Source organism: Silurus meridionalis, chromosome 11, assembly GCF_014805685.1.
Source record: "Silurus meridionalis isolate SWU-2019-XX chromosome 11, ASM1480568v1, whole genome shotgun sequence".
NCBI lineage: Eukaryota > Metazoa > Chordata > Actinopteri > Siluriformes > Siluridae > Silurus > Silurus meridionalis.
Genome location: NC_060894.1, coordinates 16,460,545 through 16,485,166, shown reverse-complemented (window position 1 = coordinate 16,485,166; position 24,622 = coordinate 16,460,545). Strand labels below are relative to the sequence as shown.

General features: G+C 37.7%; 1 protein-coding gene and 1 long non-coding RNA gene across 2 annotated transcripts in view; one reads left to right on the top strand and one right to left on the bottom strand.

The window, feature by feature from the left end:
- Positions 1 to 24,622, bottom strand: part of LOC124393876 (homeobox protein PKNOX2-like) — a 79,607-nt gene that overhangs the window by 26,809 nt on the left and 28,176 nt on the right. The window contains exons 2-3 of the mRNA XM_046861920.1: positions 4,647 to 4,755; positions 1,561 to 1,697 (exon numbers count right to left, since the gene is read on the bottom strand). Of these exons, the coding sequence (XP_046717876.1) occupies positions 1,561 to 1,697; positions 4,647 to 4,733 (224 nt within the window). The 5' untranslated portion in view covers positions 4,734 to 4,755. The remainder of the gene's footprint in view (positions 1 to 1,560; positions 1,698 to 4,646; positions 4,756 to 24,622) is intronic.
- LOC124393877 lies at positions 22,955 to 24,252 on the top strand. Its single transcript, XR_006927399.1, has 3 exons — positions 22,955 to 23,104; positions 23,736 to 23,783; positions 24,196 to 24,252. It is a non-coding gene; the product is annotated as an uncharacterized LOC124393877 (long non-coding RNA).

Below are 24,622 nucleotides of genomic sequence, written 5' to 3'. Positions count from 1 at the left end.
AGAGCTAAGAACTAAATGCTAAATGGGTTTCTAATTTTTATGATTTAGATTTATCATTTACTGTATGTTCTTTTATTGGAATCCATACTTAATTCATTTGCATAAATATTCCATCATTGGTTTTAAATAAATCAATAATAAAAAAAAAATGTCCTCAATTTAAAGAAATAAACAAAATTTTAAAAAGGTGTTTGTTGTTTAGTGGTATATTTTCATTCCTATTATATAAACCCAAATTCAAAAAAGTTGGGATGCTGTGTAAAATGAAATGTAAAAAAGAATGCAATGATTTGTGAATTTTATAAATCTATATTTTAGTCACAATAGAATGTGTAAAGTGAGAAAATGTACTATTTTAAGGAAAAAAGAGACACATTGCAGGCATCAAATTTAAAATTAAATTGAAAATAAAATTGAATTATTAAAATTTAGTTTTTAAACAGTACGAAAGATTACATTTAATATGATTTCTATGTTCTATTGTGAAAAAAATATGGGTTTATGATTAAGATATGAACTCTGTTTTTAATTGCATTTGACATTTTTCACAACTTTTTTTAAATCAAGCTCATATTTAGAAGTGTAAAAGCTGCAGTTGTTTTAAAGGTGCTGGTTTCTTTATTTAAGTCTTCTGTTTACATTTTATTTTGATTGAGAAAAAGAACTATGTGTCTACATAGGAACATGTGACATGTAATACATTGCAAAACATCGGACTAGTCAGAAAGTCGAGAGGGTCTGATTACACTTGAGTTCAGCAAGTGTCCGATCAACCCAGAATGGGCAGTGAAAATAAATCACTAAGCTTTATATACGAGCATTTGCTTTAAAACAGTCAATGTATATACATAGTGTTTAATTTACTGTGGTTTTCAAGAGGTAGACCTACATTGCATAAAGTTAATTAACAGATTGTATCTCATTTACATGTTTTTCGCCAACACCCTTATCCAGAGCAACTTACAAATATCTCATTTATAGAACTGAACATTTGAGTTTTAAGAGCCTTTCTCAAGGGCCCAGCTGTGGAATCTTAGTGGTGGTGGGATTCAAACTCAGGCTCGTCTGCTCAGAAGTGCAACACCATAACCACTGAGCTACCACTTCCCCATGCTATTTTGTTACTAACAAAATGCAAACATGCTACATTTATACACTTATTCCATTATAGTATTATAGTTTAACTAATGCCTGGAAAGATTCAGCATATAAAGATCTGCCATCCTGTATAATGGTCTCTGAACTGGCCCGTGACATGTACGCCCCCTATCAATAATAGGACACACTAGCCACTTACTTGCTACTACTGTGTGTAGTACCACCACTCTAGCATACATTTCCATACATGTAAAATCACCGGTTTGTCTTGAATGCCCTCATACTTGCAAAACATATTGTTCTGCAAAAACGCTCACTGCTGCTTTAAACTTTACTAAGCAACTTTGAATAAAAGAAAATTAAATAAATAATGAAAAATGAATATACATATACGTTCTGCAGAACTGCTTTCATCGCACATTGTATTTAAGCTTTCTATTACCACCAAGAGTTTGAACTTACCTGTAAACAGCCCGTTTGTCTGATTCCAGCTGTGCTTGGGGGTCAAGGGTCACGCTGAGCGGGGCGGCCCCTGCGCCTGACGACGCCGAGATGTGGACCTGCTGGGCCTTGGAGTTCTGTTGTGCAGTGCCGGTCATCTAAGGTCAAAGACACAACAACTCTAAACATGGCAGCAACTAGTCCTACATTTCCACACTCATAACAAAACAAACTATGTGCTTATTTCCCCTCTTTGCTCTAAATATTGCATAAATACTGCACATGCTCTTACTAGATCACTGCCAGTTGCTGTCTTTTTATTAGATTAGTTTTTGCATCAATGTGGATTATTTCAAATGGATTAAGACTTTTTATCCAGTACAAAAGGGAATATGGGCATAGTAATATGGTTTGTCATTATTTCTAAGAAGAAAGGAAGAAAACAGATGTTCTGTCTTTTCTTTCTCTCTCTCTCTCTCTCTCTCTCTGAAAAGCTCAAGGCATAAACTAGAATAAAATGTTTCTCAATGTGCACACTTATTCAGAGAGCTAATGTTTCTGCCGCTGTGTCCCGTATGGACAATATAACATCGTTGACAGCGGCATATGGTCTAATTAAATCATAGCAGGTAATTTTCACCACTCGACCCCTAAATTTTAATGTAGGTCAAACTTTGCATTAAAAAAGACTTTTCCTTGTCTTAGTCATCACATAAATCTGCAGTACCGAACTTGGCTGTTGTCAAACCTTTTGTCGAATGTAGAAAGACATCTGTTTATCGGGAGTAACTTTGCTTGTTTACGATGCTCTTGTCCTCCACTCACTCCATTCACTTCCTTCCTGCCCTCTTTCTCTTGCTCTCTCTCCCGATGAGGTTCTGAATGCAACCCCCCCCCACACCCCCCTCCTGCTCTCCCTCTTGCGTGCTTCCTGGTTTTTTTTTATGGGCTTTTGGTGGGTGGGTGGATTGATGGAAACGGAACGGGAGGGGTTTCCTGGGTGCTGGAAGTCTTAATCCTAGCCTCAAATGGGAAATAAATTAGCTTCTTCACACTTAACTAGCTCTCATTTGCATGTCTCCATCAGAGTGCTGCATTTCAATCTCCCCCAGCACTAATCCTCGGGGTGTAGGGATGCACTAGTTAGACAGGGTAGAGGAGCAGGGGGGGGGGGCGGTGTTATGCGGTGAGGAAGTTTTCTTTCTTTACACATGCTAGAATCGATGTAGGTGATGACCTGATATAGGAAAGGTCATCCCTGCGATGGGCTCTTTACCTGGAGATGATGCGAGTTCTTCGATCTGGAGGGCCACAGCTGTACAGAGTCTAGCATTCTACCTCATTTAACACACTCAATTCAGCTCATCAGCTAATTACCCAGGGCCAGCATTCGGTGTGTTTGAATAGAGAAGCACTCATTAGTGCAGGGCTGTGGCCCTCCCGGACTTGGGATTGACACACACGTGATGTAGCGAAACGGAGGATTGAATTTCTTCTCATTTGTGTCTAACAAAAAGTGTTATAGCTTTGAAATGAGCTTGGCCTGGTAAATAGCCTACGTGAGAATGACCTGAGTCAACTGGGAGTAGATCAGTTTCCCTGGTGTATTTTAATGCTGACGTTTCTCCCAATTGGGTCATTTGCCAGTTTCCACACACAAACTAGACCCTGACCAATCACACAACAGCACACAACCAGGATTGGCATGTGCTCATCCAAGAGAGCCACTGTGTCTTTTCAAACTGCTGCTCATATTTTACTTTGAACGTACTTAAAGCAAAGCACCAACTGCCCTCTTCTGCATATACTGTTTGACTGGCACATGATGAAGATGTTCGGCTAATGTCACCCTGACAATGAGTAACGTATGCCATCTCTCCAACCAGGAAAGCATGACTAACTCTCAAATTGTATTCCCAAATGTAAAATATTTTTTTTGGTAACACTTTAAATAAGGTCAATGCTCTCAGACCTGCATGATTTTATTCCTTTAATTAAAAGAAATTATTATAATTCCTTAATTTCTTTCTAAAATGTGCCTACAAAAGTTTTAATTAAACTAATTCATAAAGACCCTTTTGATCTTAAAGTCCTACAGTATAACTCCTATGCCAACTTTCAGGCTGTTGTTGGTGTGTTATCAAAGTTATGTTGTGATATATGTATTAAGAATTGACATTGCAGCTTAATATTGCCAATTTAAGTAAAATTAGTATCATATCAGAATTTATTGCCAAGTAGGTTTGCGCTTACAAGGAATTTGTTTTGGTGACAGATGCGTCCAGTTGCACATTTCTTTTTTTTATTATTATAAATAAAAATAAACATAAAGTAATAAAAATGATAAAAATGATTAAAAAATAATATACATTATATATTTATGATAATATAAAAAAAAAATCAATCATGTCATGTATGTTTGTTGCAACAAACATTTTCAAGTAACGTATATAAGCGGATTATCAACATAATGGGAAAAATAAAAAACAAATTACTTTTGTGTCAGTATTTATATTCTACATATGTACTTCATTTGTGCAAAAGATTTATATAATGATTTGTAAGTTCTTGGTTTAATCTTTTTTTCATAGAAAAAGTGCACATTGTTTAATGGCACTATGGGGAAACCTAATTCTGCAGCTAAAGTGATCAGTGGCACAGAAGTCCTTTAGTCTGCTTAGCTCTTTCACCTCATCATCTATACACGCTGCTTATATCAGCTTCTGGACATTTCATGCTTATTTTCATACTGCCATCCTCAATTCATACCACTGTGCTCATCATCTCGTATATCTGCTGCATTACATGGTTCTTTGGCTGCAGTGTTGGAGGTCAGCAGGTCTATATTGTATATTTTTGTGCTCAAAATTATTTTGAACATAGCGAGAAAATTGTGAACAGGAAAATATTAATTATTTGCTAACAGTAAAACCTGCCGGTGGTACTTATTGTTTGCGATTGATAACTGAACAAAACAGCAACACCGGATACATTAGAATTTATCATGCATACATATTAGCCCCCCATTCACCAGAAACCAAGTGCTGTTTTCATGTTCACATTATTATTATTACATTTTTTATCATTTTTATTTTTTAATGACTGACCTGTTGACTCTCTTGATAGGATGGTGGAGGGACGCTCTGTGTGGCCATCATTGTCAGTGCTGGTGCTGGAGGCACATGTTGCATCATGGGAAAGCTTCACATGGAGACCCTGCAAGAGACAAATCAAGACCAGATCAGTATCACCTCAACAAACAATAATAAGTGAGTGTTTTCATTCCAACAAAAGGTCAAATAACTGCTAGCAAACTACTGGACCTGAAACTGGATTTCAAAGTCAGTGAAGCATAAAGTCAGTTATCTGAAGCATGTCCAATGAACCAAGTATTCAGGAGTCACCACCAGGTGCTGCTGTACTTATAAAAGAGCTGTGTTTTTAAAGCTCTTGCTCTCTCCTACTCTCTTAATCCACCTATCTGTCTGTCTGTCTGTCTGTCTGTCTGTCTGTCTGTCTGTCTGTCTGTCTATCTATCTATCTATCTATCTATCTATCTATCTATCTATCTATCTATTCATCCACCCTTCTGCCTGCCTGCCTGCCTGCCTGTCTATCTATCTATCTATCTATCTATCTATCTATCTATCTATCTATCTATCTATCTATCTATCTATCTATCTATCTATCTATCTATCTATCTATCTACCCTTTCTATATATTCCTACACACAAAATAAGGTCTTATGTTTTGTGATTGGAATATTCCAGAATAAACGGCTCTGTGAGTTCAATAAATAGCCATAATATTATTGCACACTAAATAATGAGCCTAATCTTGGATATTATCTGCATTGACTGAGGCACTGATTTTATTCCAGCTGCAAAAAAGGAGAAAAGCTCACTGCCCTGGAGTCCATATATTTTGTTTTTCAGAGTTTAATTACAAGCCAACTGGCTGGCATTAAGTTATTCTCTTTAGATCAGTGGCTCTCAAAGTGGGGTCTGGGGATCACCATGAGTCTGTTGATCATAGCTAGGGGGGTGGGTGTGTGGGTGGTGAAATCATTGTGAAAATCACAACGCACACAAATATACACACAACTACACTGTAAGTCGTGTTTATTATTACATCCTTATAGCTATTGGCTTGCGAATAGAATTTTCAAGGACGATTTACTCATAGAAAGCTATATGAGTCTAATAAATATCTAGAAATAATAATGAAATAAGCGTATTGAGTGAGTCTGTAGAATGTTGTTTACAGTTATAGGGTTTTTACTGCAAAAGGTTTTGATTGATACTACTAAAATACACACAATGCAAAGTCTTTAAACTTTTAAAAACAATCAGAGCCTCGTATATTTCTTCTGTGACCATGCTAATCCAGAAAGAAAAATAGGCGGTCTATTTTAAAGCTTAAATAAAGTGCGTGTTTTCTGCAGGTAAACATAGCAGCAACAAACCAATCAGGAGCTCATTAGCTGTGTTGTCGTTGGAGTATTTGCTGCAGGGTGTGGCAGGACAGGCTCAGGGGATGGTGCATTGCTGCAACATCCCTGTTGTAGATAATTGGGCCCACGGTGCCCCATATGAACCCCCTGCCCCCTACATGATACACCCATTCAGAGACTTTCGCAGCACTTCATACTGTATGCCCTCAATCTGTATCTATACATGCACACTCTTGTGAGCAGGAGAACAAGTTTCCTGATGTTAAAGTAGTATTGATATTAGCATAAAGCTGTCAATTTTATTATGCGTGTTATGAATGAAGCAATACGTAATCAAAGTGGCTCTGAATTTAAATGAAATCATGAGCTAAAATGAACTGGTATGAAAGACTTGTTCCACACAAAATCAATATGTATCACATTGTTTTTATAAATAAGGTAGGTATGAATTATAAATATATATAAATATAAAGTCTTCTGACTTTGGTCTTTTTTGTCTTCTGAACAACCTGCAATTAGTAAATACGCTCATATTTCTTTAAATAGGGTAACGTTTTTACCTGCATACTACTTAACCCAATTCTACATGTCCTTAAATCAGAAATCCCACAAACATCTCTTTTATGGATGTGTAATTGTATATATTTATGTTAATTTGTCATGTAAACATTACATGGACCACTCCGTTTAAAGACCTCTATATATGTACCATATTGATTTTTCCGTATAACAGGAACTGTCAATGTTCAGTCATCAAATAGAGTTCAGGGTTGTACAAATAAACACACGGCCTATAACCACATCCAGAGCTATAAACGTTTGCACCTTCCATGCATGGGCCTTGTGCATTTACTAAACCAATAACTTCCTACTCGTGGAAAATGAGTTCCCCTAGTTTTAAAGTCTACTTGGATCCTAGTTTTAAAGTCTACTTGGTTTGTGATGCAGCGCCTAAACACGGCCTTGTGGGACTGTGAGACTAATTGTGTGCGCAAGATAAATTAGAGCGCGCAATTTCCACATCTAAAAAAAGCAATGCCATGTTGGTTTGTGGTTTATGCTAAATAAGACCCAAGACTCACAGGATCACCTATACAGGCGGCTTGGAAGAGTCAAGGATATATATAAAAGACTGAAAGCTTTATATTCCTCTATGTTCTTGTGTTTCTGAATGGTTGCAGTGGGGATTATTATTTGGAGTTTATTTACCTTGTTGTCAGAAAGATGACGGTGGGAAAGTTGACAAATGAGATGAAATAGAAAAGCACAACCTTCTTTACCGTGCGTGGTATCTGTAATTACTTTAAAAGACAATACAGTTAGCTATAAATTATGACCTATATACAGTTTTGCTTTTGCAAGGCCCTCCCATGAGACAGGTTTACTGGCACTCTGTAGCTCAGGAACTGCCTTTGGCTGTCTGTCTCTTCAATTACTGTCAAAGAACAGAGCAAGTACATGATCCAGATAATTCATATCTTAAAAAAAAAAAAAAGTTGTGCACTAGGGAGTGGAAATGTTGAAGAAAGCAGACCTGTGAGTCACAGCAAATCTGCCAGACAAATCTGTCTCTCCTTAAACAACAGTGAAACAGCATTAAGACCATCCCTTTCTCTCTCTCTCTCTTGCAGTCTTACTTCCCTTCTGCCTTTCAGTCGTTCTCATCCTGGTCGCCATGCATGGAAAAGCACAGAGCGATCCAATGCAAACTTTTAGCTATTTATGGATGTCTTTCTCATACTCTCTCTCTCTCTCTCTCTCTCTCTCTCTCTCACACACACACACACACACACACACACAGTTGGGACAATCACTATCTGTATGTACTCGAACTGTTTTATGTAGGACTTTGTGGAATCTTCCAGCCCAAATTAGATTCTGGCTCAGCGTTGCATATTTTATGAACCTCATCCAAATCATACAAATTGAGGATGTTGTGTGTATGTGTGATTTGTATACTGATTACACACTAAGCCTGTGTTCTCATTCCAAGTGTTATCAGCCAAAAGGCATCTTCACTGTTATCTCTCCTCATTTTAATTGCAAATTTTGGGAGCGAGTTGGTAATTAAATGGAAAATTGCACATTAATTGATGAGACTAAAGATAAAGCTATTCCAATTATTGCGCCGTACTTTAGGAGGCCTCTCAAGTCTCACTCCCTTGAGGTAACGCACTACCTAACACCGCAGCTCTGTAAAAATACACAGCCACCAGTGTTTTCACACACACACACACACACCCACACACACACACACACACACACACACACACATAAATACACATGCACTTAATAATGAGTTAGGAGATCTCCTGGGTCCAAAATATTCCCCCTCGGAGTAAAGGGTGTGCCCTGATTAAGCTGTGCAGCCCTTTTCGAAATGTGTCACAGCTCTCCTGGACATGACACACACATTATTGATCTCAGTTTACTGACCGATAAGAGCATCTCAACCCTCTCCTCTGACACACTGCAGCTATCACTCACCCCTGCTATTACCCTTATGACATGGGACATGACTAAACAGACATGTGTCCAGTGAGAACCCTGTACACATGAGACTCTTCCCTGTAAACCACCATACACACACAGAGGCACCGCAAGCCACTATATCAAATACACGAGTACATTGTGAGAACACAATACTGCAGGGAAGCACGAAATATTGCTGCAGGACAACCTCTAGATCACTTTATGCATGCTACATAAATCCACTCGCTGTTCATTTTGCCAGAGAACAGTGTGTGAAAAAAGAGGAAATAAAGAAAAAAGAATGCAGAATTATGCATGGAGGAACATCAAAAGCTCATGAATGTGGAGCAAAGGGAGGAAATTGGGTGCCTAATCAGAGTGTTGTGAATGGCATTAAAAGCGCTGGAAAACTGGCTGACTCACTTGCTTCATGTTTATGACTCCCCCCTGTTCTGTAACAGCTCATTGAACGTAGTTTCTTGTGTATGAAGCTATGTTCGGATGATTTGTTCACGCTACACGGTTCAACGGTCCTGTAAAGTCACAATCGAGAACAACCCTCTAATTTAGTTTAATGAGATTTGATTATTGTTTTCGTATTTTACTATTTTTTTTTTATTTAGTTCTGGTGAAATATAATCGGTAGGATTTGATACGGATTCAATTTGAGAACAATCGATTTAATTAGATTAGATTCTAGATTGTCAGTTTGAATCATTTTGCTTTAATTCGATTCTGTTTGATTTACTTTTACATTGATGCCATGTTTTGTGGATGCCCTTATCCAAAGTGATTTACATTTATCTCATTCACACAACTGAGCAGCTAAGGGGTTGAGGGCCTTGCTTAGGACCCCTGGAATGGCAGCTTGTTTGGTTCCTGGGATTTGTACTCATAACCTTCAGATCCAATGCCTTAACCACTGAGCTACCACCTTCCCATCATTTATAGGATATACCCCAAAATAAATTAAAAGTTTAATGTGATTAACCCTAATTTAGTTATCTTTCACTAAGATACTCATTAGGATAAGGATTGTGGAATTTGTTACATGGTAAGAGGCATGGTGAGACATTTATAGGGATGACTTGCTAAAAGTGTCCGAATGAGATGCTTTAAGGAGAGTGACCAGCCAAACTGTATGGCTGCCGGTCAATAACGTAGCGCCACCTGACCCTTCGGCGCCAATCATTAGCCCTGTCTGATCACTGAAGATCATTCAGATGAGCGACTTGGGAAGAGCAGCTATCGACAAAAGTAATGAACCAATGTCTGGCTGTGTGTATCAGTCTGCCGCTCGCTCTTTTTTTCCCCCAGCTTCTTAATTAAACCGTAATTAAAAAAAACGACCATGACTACTGGGGTTTAGCTGAACATCTTGTCCTGTCTCTTCAATCTATACTGAATATAAAAAAAGATTATATACTGCTTAACACTGGCAAATATTTTTTCGACTGAATGTGAAACAAACAGCATAAAGAGGACTGATTATCTCGAAGGATAACAAGGATCATATGCATACAGGAAAATCAGGACCTTGCTCAGAGTAAGAAGCAAACTCCTGTGGTGCCAATTAAGGATTTGTATCCAAATAAACATAAATCTGTGGATATGAGGACGCTAGGTCTTAGATTAGCAGAGATATTCAATTCCTCTGGGCCTTTGGGCTCCCTCTAGCAAAAAAGGAAGAGCAGCAGAAACCCGAATCCATCTGTATCAGGAAGAATGATAATCTCGGTCCCACTCCCTCTTGTTCATATTATCATATTTATTGAGGCATGAAAGGCAAACACTTATCTTAAGTAAGTTTGGGAAGTTCGCTACACAGGAATCCTGGAGTGCAGGAGGAAGTGGTTTTAGTGTTTATAGAGCCTGTTTATCATGCGCAGTCCGTCTCTCTGTCACTGCGCCAAATTTCACATCTGTCAAGAGCTTTATATCTGTGTACTTGAGCACAGATGGACAGATTATAGCAACAACAGAGATCAATGTGTTCTGAACATACTCACGGGCTTATACAACGGCCGAATGTTTGCAACGTTTAATAACGACAACTACAACAACAACAAAAATACTTCACTCATCATCTGCCTCGAAGCTGAGCAGTAGACACAATCTGATAAATACAAGGATCATAGCTTTAAGGCGTGCGCCCGCTAAGCCAGAAGTGTGTCCGATTGCTATTTTTCCGGCTCTCCTTTAGCGTAACCTGCTCAGAAGTCGGCCAGCTGCAGATCCTGCGGGGGGAACGCAATGAATAATATTAAAACAGTGAGTGTGTCGCAAACGCCCAAATATCATGAATCTTAATGTCTCGAATCAGGGATTCTCTAAAGTGCATAAATAAAGCAGCCAGTCTGAATGTATCTGCTCCATTAGAGGCCAGAGTGTGGGCCCATTTGTAGAGCGCACGGTGCGACGTAGGGGGGCTGAGTCAGGAACGGAAAAAAAGAGAGAATTGTTGGGAGGAAAAAGAGGAAAAAGAAAAAGGAGGGAAGAGAAAAGCCTCGCAGACCTCAGGCCACACACACACACACACACACACACACACACACACACACAATCACAGCACTGCTCATTAACCTGTATGAGTTGCAGGTAAGGGATTAAATTTGCTGTACTCATAAAAAAATCCGCACACAGCATAAAAAGCATAAATACACCAAACAGATGTGCATAATGGATGCATGCAGCCACTCGTGCCATGCCGGAAACATAAAAAAAACCAAGCTATTAGTTATAAATGAAATATTTCTTGTTTCTAAACAGTTGCTAGCATCACTGATCTGCAACTCAAAAGACATTCCAAAAAGTTCAATGCACGGGTGTAAACTACCCAGACAGCACGGAGCAGATCGTGGCACGATCCATCCAATCTATCTCCAATTTCTGTTTCCTTTGTGTTTATGCTAATGATTGTTTGGATGTAGCGGATCTGGAAATGATTGTGCTGCGGCCTGCTTTTTAAAATTAGATTAAAGTCTTCGTCGAAAATGGGTGCCTTCGAAACTTTGCGTGTAGTGAAATTCTGTAATTCCCTCCAGCCTGATGGATCGCATGCAAATGACCTCATTAGCATAGCTAAAAGCTTTTATTATAATTAGCATTTCCTCAATAGAATGCACAAGCATTGCGAGGATGAAAGTAAAAAAAAAAAAGAGACGAATTTGCATGTTTACTATTAGATTTCTCTTGTAAAAACTTTAAAGCATACAATGTGTATTGTACAAATGGATAGAGCAAATTAATGAGGTGCGTTCAATAAAGTCGTTTCATCCAAGCTTTTTTTTTAATGCTGTTGATGAGGCAACGGGAGCATTGAGGATATCCTCTGGTTTATTTTTAAACAGCTTTCCTGGCACCCTGCTAGAAGGAAAGAGGCACACAGAAACATTCAGGACCCATCGGCTGCCATTGTTGGGGTTCTTCCTCATTCACGGATTCTATTCTCATTCACTAGTTTCCTTCTGGAACAATTTTTAGGATCCAGCGGAATAGCTGGAACACTGTGAGCTGCAACACTCTCAGACATACTGTATGAATCAGTTGGAAAGAAATGCTTCAAACTAAACAGTGTATTAGGCAGATAAAAATGCCTGACACAAATAAAGTTCAAATGTGATGTAGTCTATACATTTGATTTGTCTGGCAGCTTACATGTAAGTATACAAATGTGTATTTGTGTGAATAGCAAAATGATTGCACTGTATTTAATATTCATTAGATAGATAGATAGATAGATAGATAGATAGATAGATAGATAGATAGATAGATAGATAGATAGATAGATAGATAGATAGATAGATAGATACTGTACATGTACAGCATGTAATATATAATGAAATATATGCATGAGCTGCTAAGTAAATATATAAACATATATGAACAAAGGTATATTAGTGCAGAATGTGCATAAGGAACAATATGTGTAGAGAATGTGGTATATAAAATTTGATATGTATAATGTATGTACAACTGTACAAAAATACAGTAAGTGTGTGTGCATGTGTGTGTTAAAGGATAATCTAGGATATACAGATGATATATAGACATGAAGATTACTACTTTAATACTTTGAGATATGAGGATATAATACTTTGGTATTAAAGCTGGTAAAGGACATGATATTTGAGGTCTGACAACAATTAGGAGTATCCAACATCAAACAAGGCTGTATAATAAAATAAGTAAACAAATACATGGCTTCACTCCTCACAGGAGCTCATTTTAATTGCTTAAACACAAAAATGCCGAATAAGCCAAGGTTACATACTTATTAAATACTCGCTGTTCCCTAAAACACAATGCCTTTTATGTCTGTCCTGCCATGTCAGTCCTGTGGCGCAGTATGTGTGTGGGTCTCCGAGTTAGAGAGTGGCGCGTCCCAAGGTTGACACACACAGCGCTCACATTTCCTCTCTGAGCTGATAAAAATCGGAATATTGAGGGCTGGAATGCCGCTGAAATTGGAGCTCCAGAGCTCGCATAGAGGGAGGGTAATCTTCAAGAGTTTTGCTGTCAAATCATTCCCCAGTGCTCTCATGTCGAGCCGAGATACGGTATGGGGACGGCAGTTGCTTTATCTCTGCCTTAATCGGCATGGTCTTTTTTTTTTTTTCTTTAATGGATACCTCCTAATCTTAGCACCAGCATGCCAGCTCCATGTCACTTAGCCAGATTTTTGGCTCGACAACCATTAAATGGTGACAACAGAAGTGGTTTGTGTTAAACCAAGCACAATACCGAAAACGTCAAAATGTAAACCCGCTCCAACTCATCATGCCACCGAAGATGGCTTTTGGTTAGTGACTCACTGACTGATGGAAACAGAAGCTCTTTTCCGACAGATTTTCTACCCACTTAATTTGCCATCAATCAATTTCCACTGCTTGGATGTTAATGGAATATGGCGCCTTTGCTGGGAAATGGGCCATATCCGAAGGTCTGCTTTCGGAAAACCATGGGTCTGAACCGCAGAAAGAGAGGAGTGGGGGTTGTGGGCGTGAGGAGGTAAGACAATCAGGGCTGGTACAAGAAAGTGGGACAGGTAGGTAGGGACAGAGTGAGAGAAAAATACATGAGATGCGTGCAGCATGGGCTTGGCAGCAGGGCACAGTAGTGCCAGTAGGATTACGGAACGGGTGCTTTTCATGCAAAGCATTACTGTCCCATTCCTCCCTTGAAAACTTTGTGTGCATCTATAAGTATATGTGTTTGTTTAAATGGAGATGGAGAGAGACACTGCACGAGAGAGAAAAAGAGAGAAGCAATAGGGGGCTAATGAGAAGAGAGATTATCACACAGAGACTTTGAGCGCTCTGATTGTCAGCAGACTCATAATAAAGAGTTTAGTGTTCGGTTTTAGAAGTGAACATGTCGAAAACGCCACATCAGGCGTTTACACATGGACCAGCCAAGAGGATCAGATAATAACCATGGAGCACATGTGGGAAAGCGGTAAGCACTATAGATGCCTTATAGAACCTTATGTGTATAACAGGGTTCAAGAGAGAGCGATGAAAATTCAGAAAGACAGGCAAAAATACTCGTGTCAATAAGCATTGCCGTGAGGCAGTTTAAGGTGTTATAGTTGGTGAGACGAGCTCTAAGGCACCAGGTTAGTCCTAAGAGGAAAAGGAATCTAGATGGAAAATAAAAACATTACAGTTTATGTAAAAACAATGACCAATTGCAATACTTTACCAAAATAAATATTTTATTTTTGCTCGAAACACTACTAAAAGTCAAACGTACATGCATTACAACCACAATGTTGTTCACCATGTTTTAACAAGATTTAACTAAAATGAATATCAGCAAAATATATATTATTTTATTATTATTATTACAAAATAGTAAGAATAAGCATTCCTATCCCAATCGGTCATGTATCCTAATCTCATTTAGATCTTGAACTGACCAGGTCAGGGTTAAAATGGATCCAGAACAATGGGAATACACCTTTGACACAAGCACACATACACACACACACACACACACACACACACACACACGCACACACACACACACACACACACACACACACACACACACATTCATACACTTATTCACTCCCTGGGTCAATTTAGCATAGCCAAATTTACCTCCTGGCATGTTTTGAAGAAGTGGGAGGAAACTGGGAGAACCCAGAGGAAACACACTGATACAAAACTACAAAGAGACAGTAATCTGAGGACTGTGGACACAGGGATCGTTGGGGTTGTGAAATCGAAATGTAAGCAGGATTATTTTCAACATGGGTTAAAAGGAACTGTTTTTAGTGTCACTTTTAGTTGAATTGTATCTGCAAATGTATATGCGGTATAAAAAGTTGTGAAAGTCTTCGAATACACAGTTTCCATTGCTATCCTTGGATTTATTTTGATTGGACACCTTGTTTAATCAGACAAAGCATTTCACATATGGATTCTACATCAGATGGTTTACACTTGTGTATATGCATGAATGTCTTCCCGTCATTAAAAGCTTATTAGGCTGCATGTAAAACTTGCTAATGTGGGACATTAGAGGGGCTATAATCAAATCCATTGTGGATCATTTTACACATACGATGGCCTTCTCAGATAGACTTTAACCAACATGTATTGATCCGCGTGAACTGTCAGATATTCTGCCGATATTACAAGACAAACATGTTAATTACAGATCAGTGAAAACCTTCAGGTCCTACATGCTCACATGCATCATCATTTTCAGTTTCCTGAAAAGTCAATGAGCACTGACATGACCTCTTATTTTCCATTTTAGCTGCTCTATTATAATTTGACTAGACAAGAAAAGGGGCGAAGAACGCTAAGATTATGCGTTTATGTTCCATTTACGTTACATACAAGAAGTGAACTTGTACGCAGAATTTGAATGCTTAATTAGTCAAGGCAGAAAGATTTACCCACTCCATGGTACACTTCCCACCCACAATTTTCATGCCATGTAGGAGTTCATTATCTACTGTCTGTGTGCTTTAATAGAAAAAAAAAAAAAATAGAATAATTAAGTAATATCCTACAAGCGAGAGTGCTTTTGTATTGAATATCAGCACGGCATCAGTCATTACAACAGCATGATTGTAACCATGATATAGCGTTTAGACAACAGTTCTATGAAAAATACATGAATATCAAGTGGTTTTTGACACATTGTGGTTAAATATTTAATAAAATCTCATTCCATATAAAAAAAAAGTTCCAGAACAAGCCATAGTGGGATTGATGACTGGACAGACTGACTTGACAGAAATACAGGGTAACATACTATTGCTAGAATTATATAATGTAGTAAACAAAGACAAGTGGAGTGGTACAAACAGTGAAATGTACAAGTGCTGTTATATTACAATCGGTACTCGTTTTCCAATTAGATTTGTGGACCAGAATTAAAGGTTACATAACATATATGGTGATCACCAGTGTGATGGAGAAGTATTGGATTTATTGAATCTTAGATTAGTTTTCTGTGTGGTAAAAATTCAAGTGTAAAAAATATAGAGGCTTTTTATTAAGTATAATGATTATACAAGGCACAACTTTCTATTATAATATTTGATATTGACTTGACTGTCATTGTAAACATTACGACTATATACAGTATATATATATATATATATATATATATATATATATATATATATATATATATATATATATATAAAATATGTCAAAATTGAGGTTTTTGAGCTTCCCTCAAAATTCTATAAAAAGTGTTGAACATGTGCGACTGCTTGCAAAAAAACAAGTTAAGGAAGAATGGTATCACCTGGAAAAGAGGAACAAACAATTAGAGAAAGAGTCCAACATAGAGGCAAAAATGAGCATGGCAAGATAATGAGACTGTGTTTGCTGCTCTTGGCCCCTGCAGCTGATGTTTGTCTTTGTGCACAGCCCGAAGCTTCAGTGAAAGGAATCCTTGAAAACTCCAAACAATCCAATATTAAATTTCCTGTGCAATGCCACAGGGAGAGAAGGAAGCATGCACTGGGGAAAAGGAAAGATGGCGCAATGGAGATAGACAGAAAAAAGAGGAAACGGAGGAGAGATTCCAGAGAATGAGAAAATAAAGAAGAAGGGGAGGGAGTGTGGTGGTGGAAGAGAGAGACTCAGAGAAAGGAAGTGTGAATATGGACTGGGAATTGGAGAGGCTGTTTTGAATGGAAAGCCCCGCTGTCCATCCTCGGCTCGGGGCCAAGTCTCCAACCTGCAGGTGCATCAACAACTGTGTCTGGCCAACTAGCTCCCTCACATCTAAAATTACCCTGAGAGCTTCCATGTGGACCTCGGGCAGAAAGACACATTCCTCGGGGTATCTTTAATGTTTTAAATAACACCCGGCCCAATTTAATGATTAAAACCGTTGCTGAATATTTATTTTGCTGAAAATGAGGAATCCTTTCCATCTACAGAGTTGTGATTCATATTTCACAGATCGAATTTTACGGCATGTGTGGTTGTGTGTGTGTGTGTGTGTGTGTGTGTGTGTGTGTGTTTTAAATGATTTTCTTACTTTGTAAATATTTGCTAGTGGAACTTCACGGATGAGCTGACTTCTTTTAAACTCAGAGTACTGCTGTAATACATATCTGACTGAAGACTTTCAAGCAAACGAAACATACCAATGTGTACACAAATACCTAATTATCCACCTAAAGTTGCATCTCCTTTCTAAAACAAGTGTCAATTCCTTTACAGATCAATAAAATGTTTTACAGACATGACAAAAACATTCACTAATGCTGTTTTGAAGGTTGTGGAGTTTCAAACACTTCTAACAAAAATAGTCAGACATTCTATTTGGACTTTCCTCTCCTCTTTCTGTCTTTCTTTCTCTGTATCTCTCTCTCTCTTTCTCTCTCTCTCAGTGTGTGTATAGAGAGGGCATGTCCAGCACAGTGCTCTGTCTGGGCCATCTGGAGTCAATTAGGCCTAAGGGATATCAGATCCCTATGCTGAAGCGGCCTGGCTGGGTGGCCTGGCTGCACACACTAACTTTCAGCAGCTCGGGGTGATTGATAGGGGCCTCGTTTGCTAACTCCCAGAACAGAACCAACATACACGCGCACACACAAACACACCCACACTTATACACACAAGCTTTCCTTCCTCTCAGTATCGCTCAGACCTTTATACAGACACACATATGGTCACTCAACTACTCCTGACGACTGAAGTCAAATACTACTACACACAGTATACTCCAAAACTTCATCATTGCTGCAACTGCATAGTAATTCCCTGCTGAGAACTCAGCTCAGCTACCATCTGCCACAACACAGACCAAGCTAGTCAAAATGGTAGCCCTTCATTGCCAGGATATAACCTTTTCTGATTTTGCTGCTACTAATGCTATATTATTCTTTTAAGGAAATACCACAACAGTTAGAAATGTATGCATTAAAGAAGTTAGAAAATAACTTTCAAGTTGGCAAAGATGACAACTTTTGTCAAAGCAAGCAGGATTTTTTTAGCAGGATTTGCAAACAGTAAGCCCAGAAAAAAACAAATAAATATTTGTATGTAAAATTATGGCTAATGAGTAAAATATTTGTATTTAATTACAAGCTTATTACGATCTCAGAACACATCAGCGTCAGAGGTGGCATACTGTCTGGCTGGGCCAGCTCCTTACTAATCTTTCCATCTTCCCTACACCTCTTCTAAGTACATAAGCTGCAGTCTCTATTTCTGATAGCGAGCTGATTAAAGCATTAAGATGTTGCATTATTCTTCTGTTTTTTTTTAATGCTACTCTAAAAATGTTTCTATTGTGCAAATAAACATCCAGAGAGTAAAGATTGAGTCGGTCTTCTGTGTCTAATACATGTTTTAATTTGGAGTGAAAGTTTTTTATTTGAAAGGATCACCAATCAACCTGCTGGTCACGTGTATGACTAATGCTACATAATATGCTAAAAATGATTAAAAATTTAAATATCATTAAATTAAACAACATTTCCTGTTAGATACAATTTGATGTGCTGTTAAGACTGTTTATGCTAGCTACTGGTATAAACGATAGTCTAACCAGGAATTCACAAAGAAATCAAGCTAACTTACTTCAATCTACCAGATAGAGTTCATGCCTAGCTGTAGCATTCGCTGCACTGTATTGAATGGAAAGGTCACAGCAGATATTTGAAAGAAAGGTCACAGCACAAATGGATGTAATATTATTTTTTGTACACTAGTAAACTTGCTAAACTAAAATGATTAAATGCTAATCGAAACCCATTCAAGTGATAAATAGCATACTGAAGTATTATTAGGGCAAAATTATATTTTAGTAATCTAAATAATTCCACCCCTATTACTATACACTATTTACTATACATTGTACAATATGTGTACAGAAGGATTGGGTCGCCTGACTTTTTTAACCATATGTGGCTTTACCCATACTGGTACAACAAAGTTGGATGCACACAAATATATAGGATGCTTTATGGTAGCATTCAATTTTCCCTTCACTTAAACTTCTAGAGCCAAACTGGTTCCTGTATGACAATCTTGAATGGCCTGCTTTTGAGCCCTGCCCTCAACCCTACTAAACACTTTTGGTATGAACTGTAACGCTGACTGCACCCCAGGTCTCTTTGCCCTACATCAATACCTGACTGTACCAACACCCTTGTGGCTGAATGAGCACAGGTCTCCAAAAGCACACTCAAAAAGCTAATAAAACTTCCTCACAGAAGAGTGGAGGGTATTATAAGAGCAAATTGGTATCAAATGTGGAATGGAATGTTCAAAAAGCACATAGTAGCACCTTCCACAAAAACTTTTGTGTATATAGTTTATTTATAATTGACATTTGAAATTTGAAATACATTAATACTTTATAGATAATACATTGGTTAGCACTTTGTTTTTGCTGTATCAAAACTCATCTATTTTTGTTTTTAAAATCTAGAAATGAATTGTTACATGGCCACACTGAACTTGCAGTTTGGGGTAATTTTAGCTAGGACACAACCATTTGCATGTGTGGCATTTAGCAGACCCTCTTGTCCAGAGCAACGTATAAAAAGTGCTTCTCTGCAAAAAGTTAGTCTCTATTAATGAATAAATCTGCACTGGTATGCTAGACTACAACTAAAGATAAATCAGCCTACAACTCTGTTGGTTTATTTTTTGATTTTTTTTTTTACTTGGAAAGTGTTAGTTTAAGTGTTTCAGGAAGAGGAAGGTCTTCACCCGTCGCTTAAATCTAGCCAGGGACTCCGCTGACCAGACTTTCCCTGTGAGAAGAAATGGATAGAAATTCTCTGTAGACTTATCAAGAGCAGCACATTTGACTTGTAAACAGAACATGAACAGCAGCAGCTTCCAAATGCATGACTGACTCATCAGGGAGGAAATTGAGACAAAGCAATAGGAGGCTGACCTGTTTCTGCAAACCGTATGACTGTCTGGTTGCTAGCTTACAGGCATATCTAAGAAATTTCTAGTTTTATTAAGCTTTAGCATTAAACAAAAACATAAAAATAATGTACTGACATCATTGGGGAAGTACAATTAAATGAAACCCACAATGTTAGACATGCAATAAGCATTAAAATGATATATCATCTACCGCAATTCGTAATTAGCTAGTCAGATCTTTCAAGATATTAAGGCATGGCAAGTGTTTTTATCACTATGTTTATTAACCTGGTTATTTGCCTAACAATATCTTTATATGAAGATAGTTTTTGTTATATATTTATGATTATTTAAATTTTAAGCCATCAAATAATGGTAAGCCCAAGTTCTTTGACTAAATACATATTAGTTAGTTATGCATCAGTTAGTCATCATTCTTGGTTCTTGGTTCTTTAATGTGGCTGTGGGAAATGGTGAGGTCAAATACTAACGTTTGGCCCTCCACTGGGGTGCAGTCTACATTCCGATTCATCCCAAAGGTGTTCGGGGAATTGAGATCAGAGCTCTATGCTGGCCATATCTTCCTGGAACTCATTATATGCACCAGAACATGCTGGGATACCTTTAGCTTTCTTCGTTTAAGTGAAAGGGTAATGTACAGCATAGAAATCCATCCTACACTACTGGTGCAACAACTTGGATAAGGCTCACATATGGGAGTTATGGTCAATAGTCCACATACTTTTGGCTATCAAGGATATATCAGTTTAGATATAAGGTATATATAGATTTCTCATTACAAAACCTTTGTTAATCAGGAACACCATTTAGTCTATAATTTATCGTAATACATATATTTTTTTTATTTTGAGATTTTTTTCAAATGTATTTATTAATTTTTAATCTAACCTAACATTTAAGGCTGGATTTAATTTTTTTCAGCTTTTATTTAGTTGTGGAAGATAGACAAGAAAAAAAAGTTTGTGTTCTTGACAATCACATAGGCCAGATGTTATTCATTTATTTTTCTCGATTTTCAACCATGTGAAACACATAATCATCAATCTAGTAAAGCATTTGTGAGCGAGATATTTATTTCAAGTTTATAGAAAGGAGTCTCCAGTATCAGCGTTTTGTGTCAAGAAAGTCTTCAGATGAAATTAAGAAGTAACTTGAAATGGAGCAAAAGTATAATCCCACTCTATTTGTGGCAGCATGTAGCACATCCCCACTCACAGCACTAGCATTCACTTCAGGGTTGATGGAGCCACGTGTCTTTGTTTTTGTCACCTACCTCTTGTGTTTGTTTTAATCATGTCTCCGACCCTGTCTCAACTACAATTCTAAACAGCCAGACATAAATTAAGGATGTACAGACAGACAAAGACAAAATAAATAATTGTACAATTACAATTGCACAAAGATTTTGTATGGAAAGGTGTTAGCCCCGAGTTCAAGCCCCGGGTTCAAGCCCTGGGTTTAAGCCACAGCATCACCAGGCTGCCAGTCTTAGGGCCCCTGAGCAAGGCCCTTACCCCTCAGTACATGTGACAACTAAAGAGCACCGTTTCTCTATTTAGTTTTTTTGCAAAGTAGCTCATCCTGTTCCAGTAACTATTCGAAGCCGGTTATGTTCATGGTTCATGTTTTCCCTGTTTTCTGATCTTGTTTCAATTTTTTCCCCACAGTTTTACCTTGTTATTGTTTGCTAATCGCACAACCTTTTACGTTTCCGAGTTTGCCTGAGGATTTGCATTCACTTCTGCAATTGTGCATTAATTGCCTTACGTGACAGCGACTAGACTAGTAGCCATTGTTTAATGTTTAAAACACAAAGAAATTACATAATAAATACTAACTCACCAGTTTCAATTATGCTTTCACAATATTACATTGATCCACAAGTAATTTTAAGTTCACTATATTTAAGTAATCAGAAACTATTTACAATGACTTGTGATTTGCTCGAATATAGTAAACCTCAATCATTTTCAAAGTAACCCATTTGGATAAACTGAGCACACAAAATGGGCACACTACTTTTTCTTTCTCTTGGCAAATGAAAAAACTTAAAATATTAAGCTTATGTATGCATGTCCATCACAATCTCGCACAGTATCACAATCTGAACCGATCAGGAAGATACATCATGCATCAGGGCCTAGCTCCCCATCTGTGCCCCAGATTCAGCTCAGCTATCTAGACGGGCTGCACAATGCATAAAAATAACATTTTGGTAACATTCTAAAAAGTTGTGAAAGACAACTGGAGAACTTACAAAGCAGCTAATAAACATTGTCTAAGTGTGTGCCTGCATGCACTTCTGTGATGAGCAAGCGAGAGACCTGTAGCTTCAGGTTAATCCTTTCCTTCTAAATGAGCAGAAAAGTGATGGTGGGAAATGAGGAAATGTGACAGAGAAAAGACAAGACTTTTAGAGACGGGGGGGGATGAGAGAAAAGGCGACATTTCGAGTAAATGGCATCCAAAACCCACTCCAATTATCTTTGGCAGCCATGCCAGTGAGGCTGACTTAATTAAAGAGAGAGAGAGAGAGAGAGAGAGAGAGAGAGAGAGAGAGAGAGAGAGAGAGAGCGAAGGAGGGGAAGGCATAAGGAGAGTGAAAGAGAGATGGAAAGAGAGAGAGAGAGAGAGAGAGAGAGAGAGAGAGAGAGAGAGAGAGAGTGATTGAGGGGACAAACTCATGCGTATCAGGACTGCACACAAAGACGAAACGTCCACCACTCTCGTCTTTTCAATTCCACCTCAAAGGCAGTCGGAGAAATAATAACGATTATAATAAAATAGCGGAGACGGGGGCCATTTTTCATGAGCAGCGTAATTGCGCAAGTTATAGCCATTGTTTCTCTCGCTTTGTTATCATTCAGATAGGACAGAAACACCTATAATAGAGAATGGAAATGATTTGATTCCACGTTAAATCCCCAATAATCCTCTTGTGCCTTTTCCCTGTCTGCCTCCAACGTTGACCTTTTCTGCAGGAAGCCTGTTGCCATGGAAACCAACCCCCCCACACACACATGTGCACACACACACACACCCCAAATTGTTGTGTAGTGAAATACATGCATGCATTCAGCATAACACAACAAAAATACTTCATATATACAAACGAGTGTTGGTAGTTTGGACCTTCAACTTTCGCTTAACACTAATTGCTTTTCAGGCATTAGGTGCTCGAGGAAAGTCTATCTGGAAGAAAGTTCATTTTTAATTAAGCGAATAATAAGGCAATTAAGGAAAAATGGTAAAACTCTGGAGATACGCAAACTTGTTCTTTTGTACTCGTGCTTAAGTTGGAGTGTAAAGTTCACAGTAGTCATTAGTGTAACTAACCGGCTAATTAATTTCATTCTTAACACAACATGTAGTAAGACTCCCCATAAAGTAATATCTAAGCGCATAATATTAAAAGTTCACATTTGTCGCCTTGAACAGCAACGTTTTTTTTTTTCCCTCCTAACATCATTATCTTGTTCTTTAACTTGCCATTTACAAGAACAAAATGTCCAACTCGTTTTGTATTCAATTCAATTCATTTTTACTTGTATAGAACTAGTATGAACATTGTTTCAAAGCAGATTTACACAGCTAATGCGGTTATAAAGTTGTATAACTACTTCTACTATTAATACGATGATGATGATTAGGAAGATTATTAATATTATTATTATTATGACATCTAATATATATTCATATTGTCAAGGTTTTATATCATTCATAACCAATAATCTATGGTATGCATTAAAAAACACTATTCATCATATAAAATAATCGCACTTTCCCTGCCATAGAACTATAACTGTTACTCTTATGCAGGTTTTTTTTTCCTTACCCAGTATTTTAATGAGGCTTCATTTGTCCTTTATCACCTGCAGGAGGACATCTGTTCTGCTCTCCAGTAATAACCGCACAGGTTGTACGAGGTGAAACTAGTTCATATTCAAATTAGTCGATGTTAAAAGCATAAAATGGATTTGCTTCGGTTCTGACATTTTAACAACTAGCAACGCTAACAGTTCTACTATTAATGCTATGTCCATTGTTGTTGATGTGTGGTGCCACTCAAAAAAAGGAGAAATTGTCAATTCCTGATGATCTAAAGGTCCTCAATATAATACTCTTTCCTAGGTTTTGCTAATGTGCAGTTGATTGCATCTCTTGAAGGAGACACAATAAACAATTTTAGCACTGATAAATGAGCAGTGATAGATGCTAATCCGGCCTATACAGTGATTTAAGTGGCTGTGATTTTTATTTTAATCTTACAAGACTGATTACAAGAGTAAGTCATTTTGTTGCAAGACTTCTGACATGCCTTATATTTTTTTCCACTAGAAAGTCAATCAAAATGTAGTGGTGTCAGGATCATCCAGCGGACTGCTCATACCCCCCTGGATCAGTGGTCTGTGTGTCTATTCTCTACATATGCCATGGCAATAACATAATAAATAAAATCTTAATATAATATAATATAAAATAATTTTTATCTTTATCTTTCAGATTTTCAAAGGAAATTGTCATGGCTTACTGTAAATGTTTTTGTTCTGGAAAGTATGAGTAAGCATTGGAGAGTTGGACTGGAATATGAAGAGTTTAAGAGTATATAAATAAGAATTTGAGGCTATAGGTTTATAAGAGATGGTGATATTCCAATACAAATTTTCTGAATAAATTGCCTTGTCTAAAAAGGTTTTACTTAAGCCATCTAGAACATTTTAAGGGTAGCCATGTAGCCATAAAACGTTATATAAAAGTTTGTACG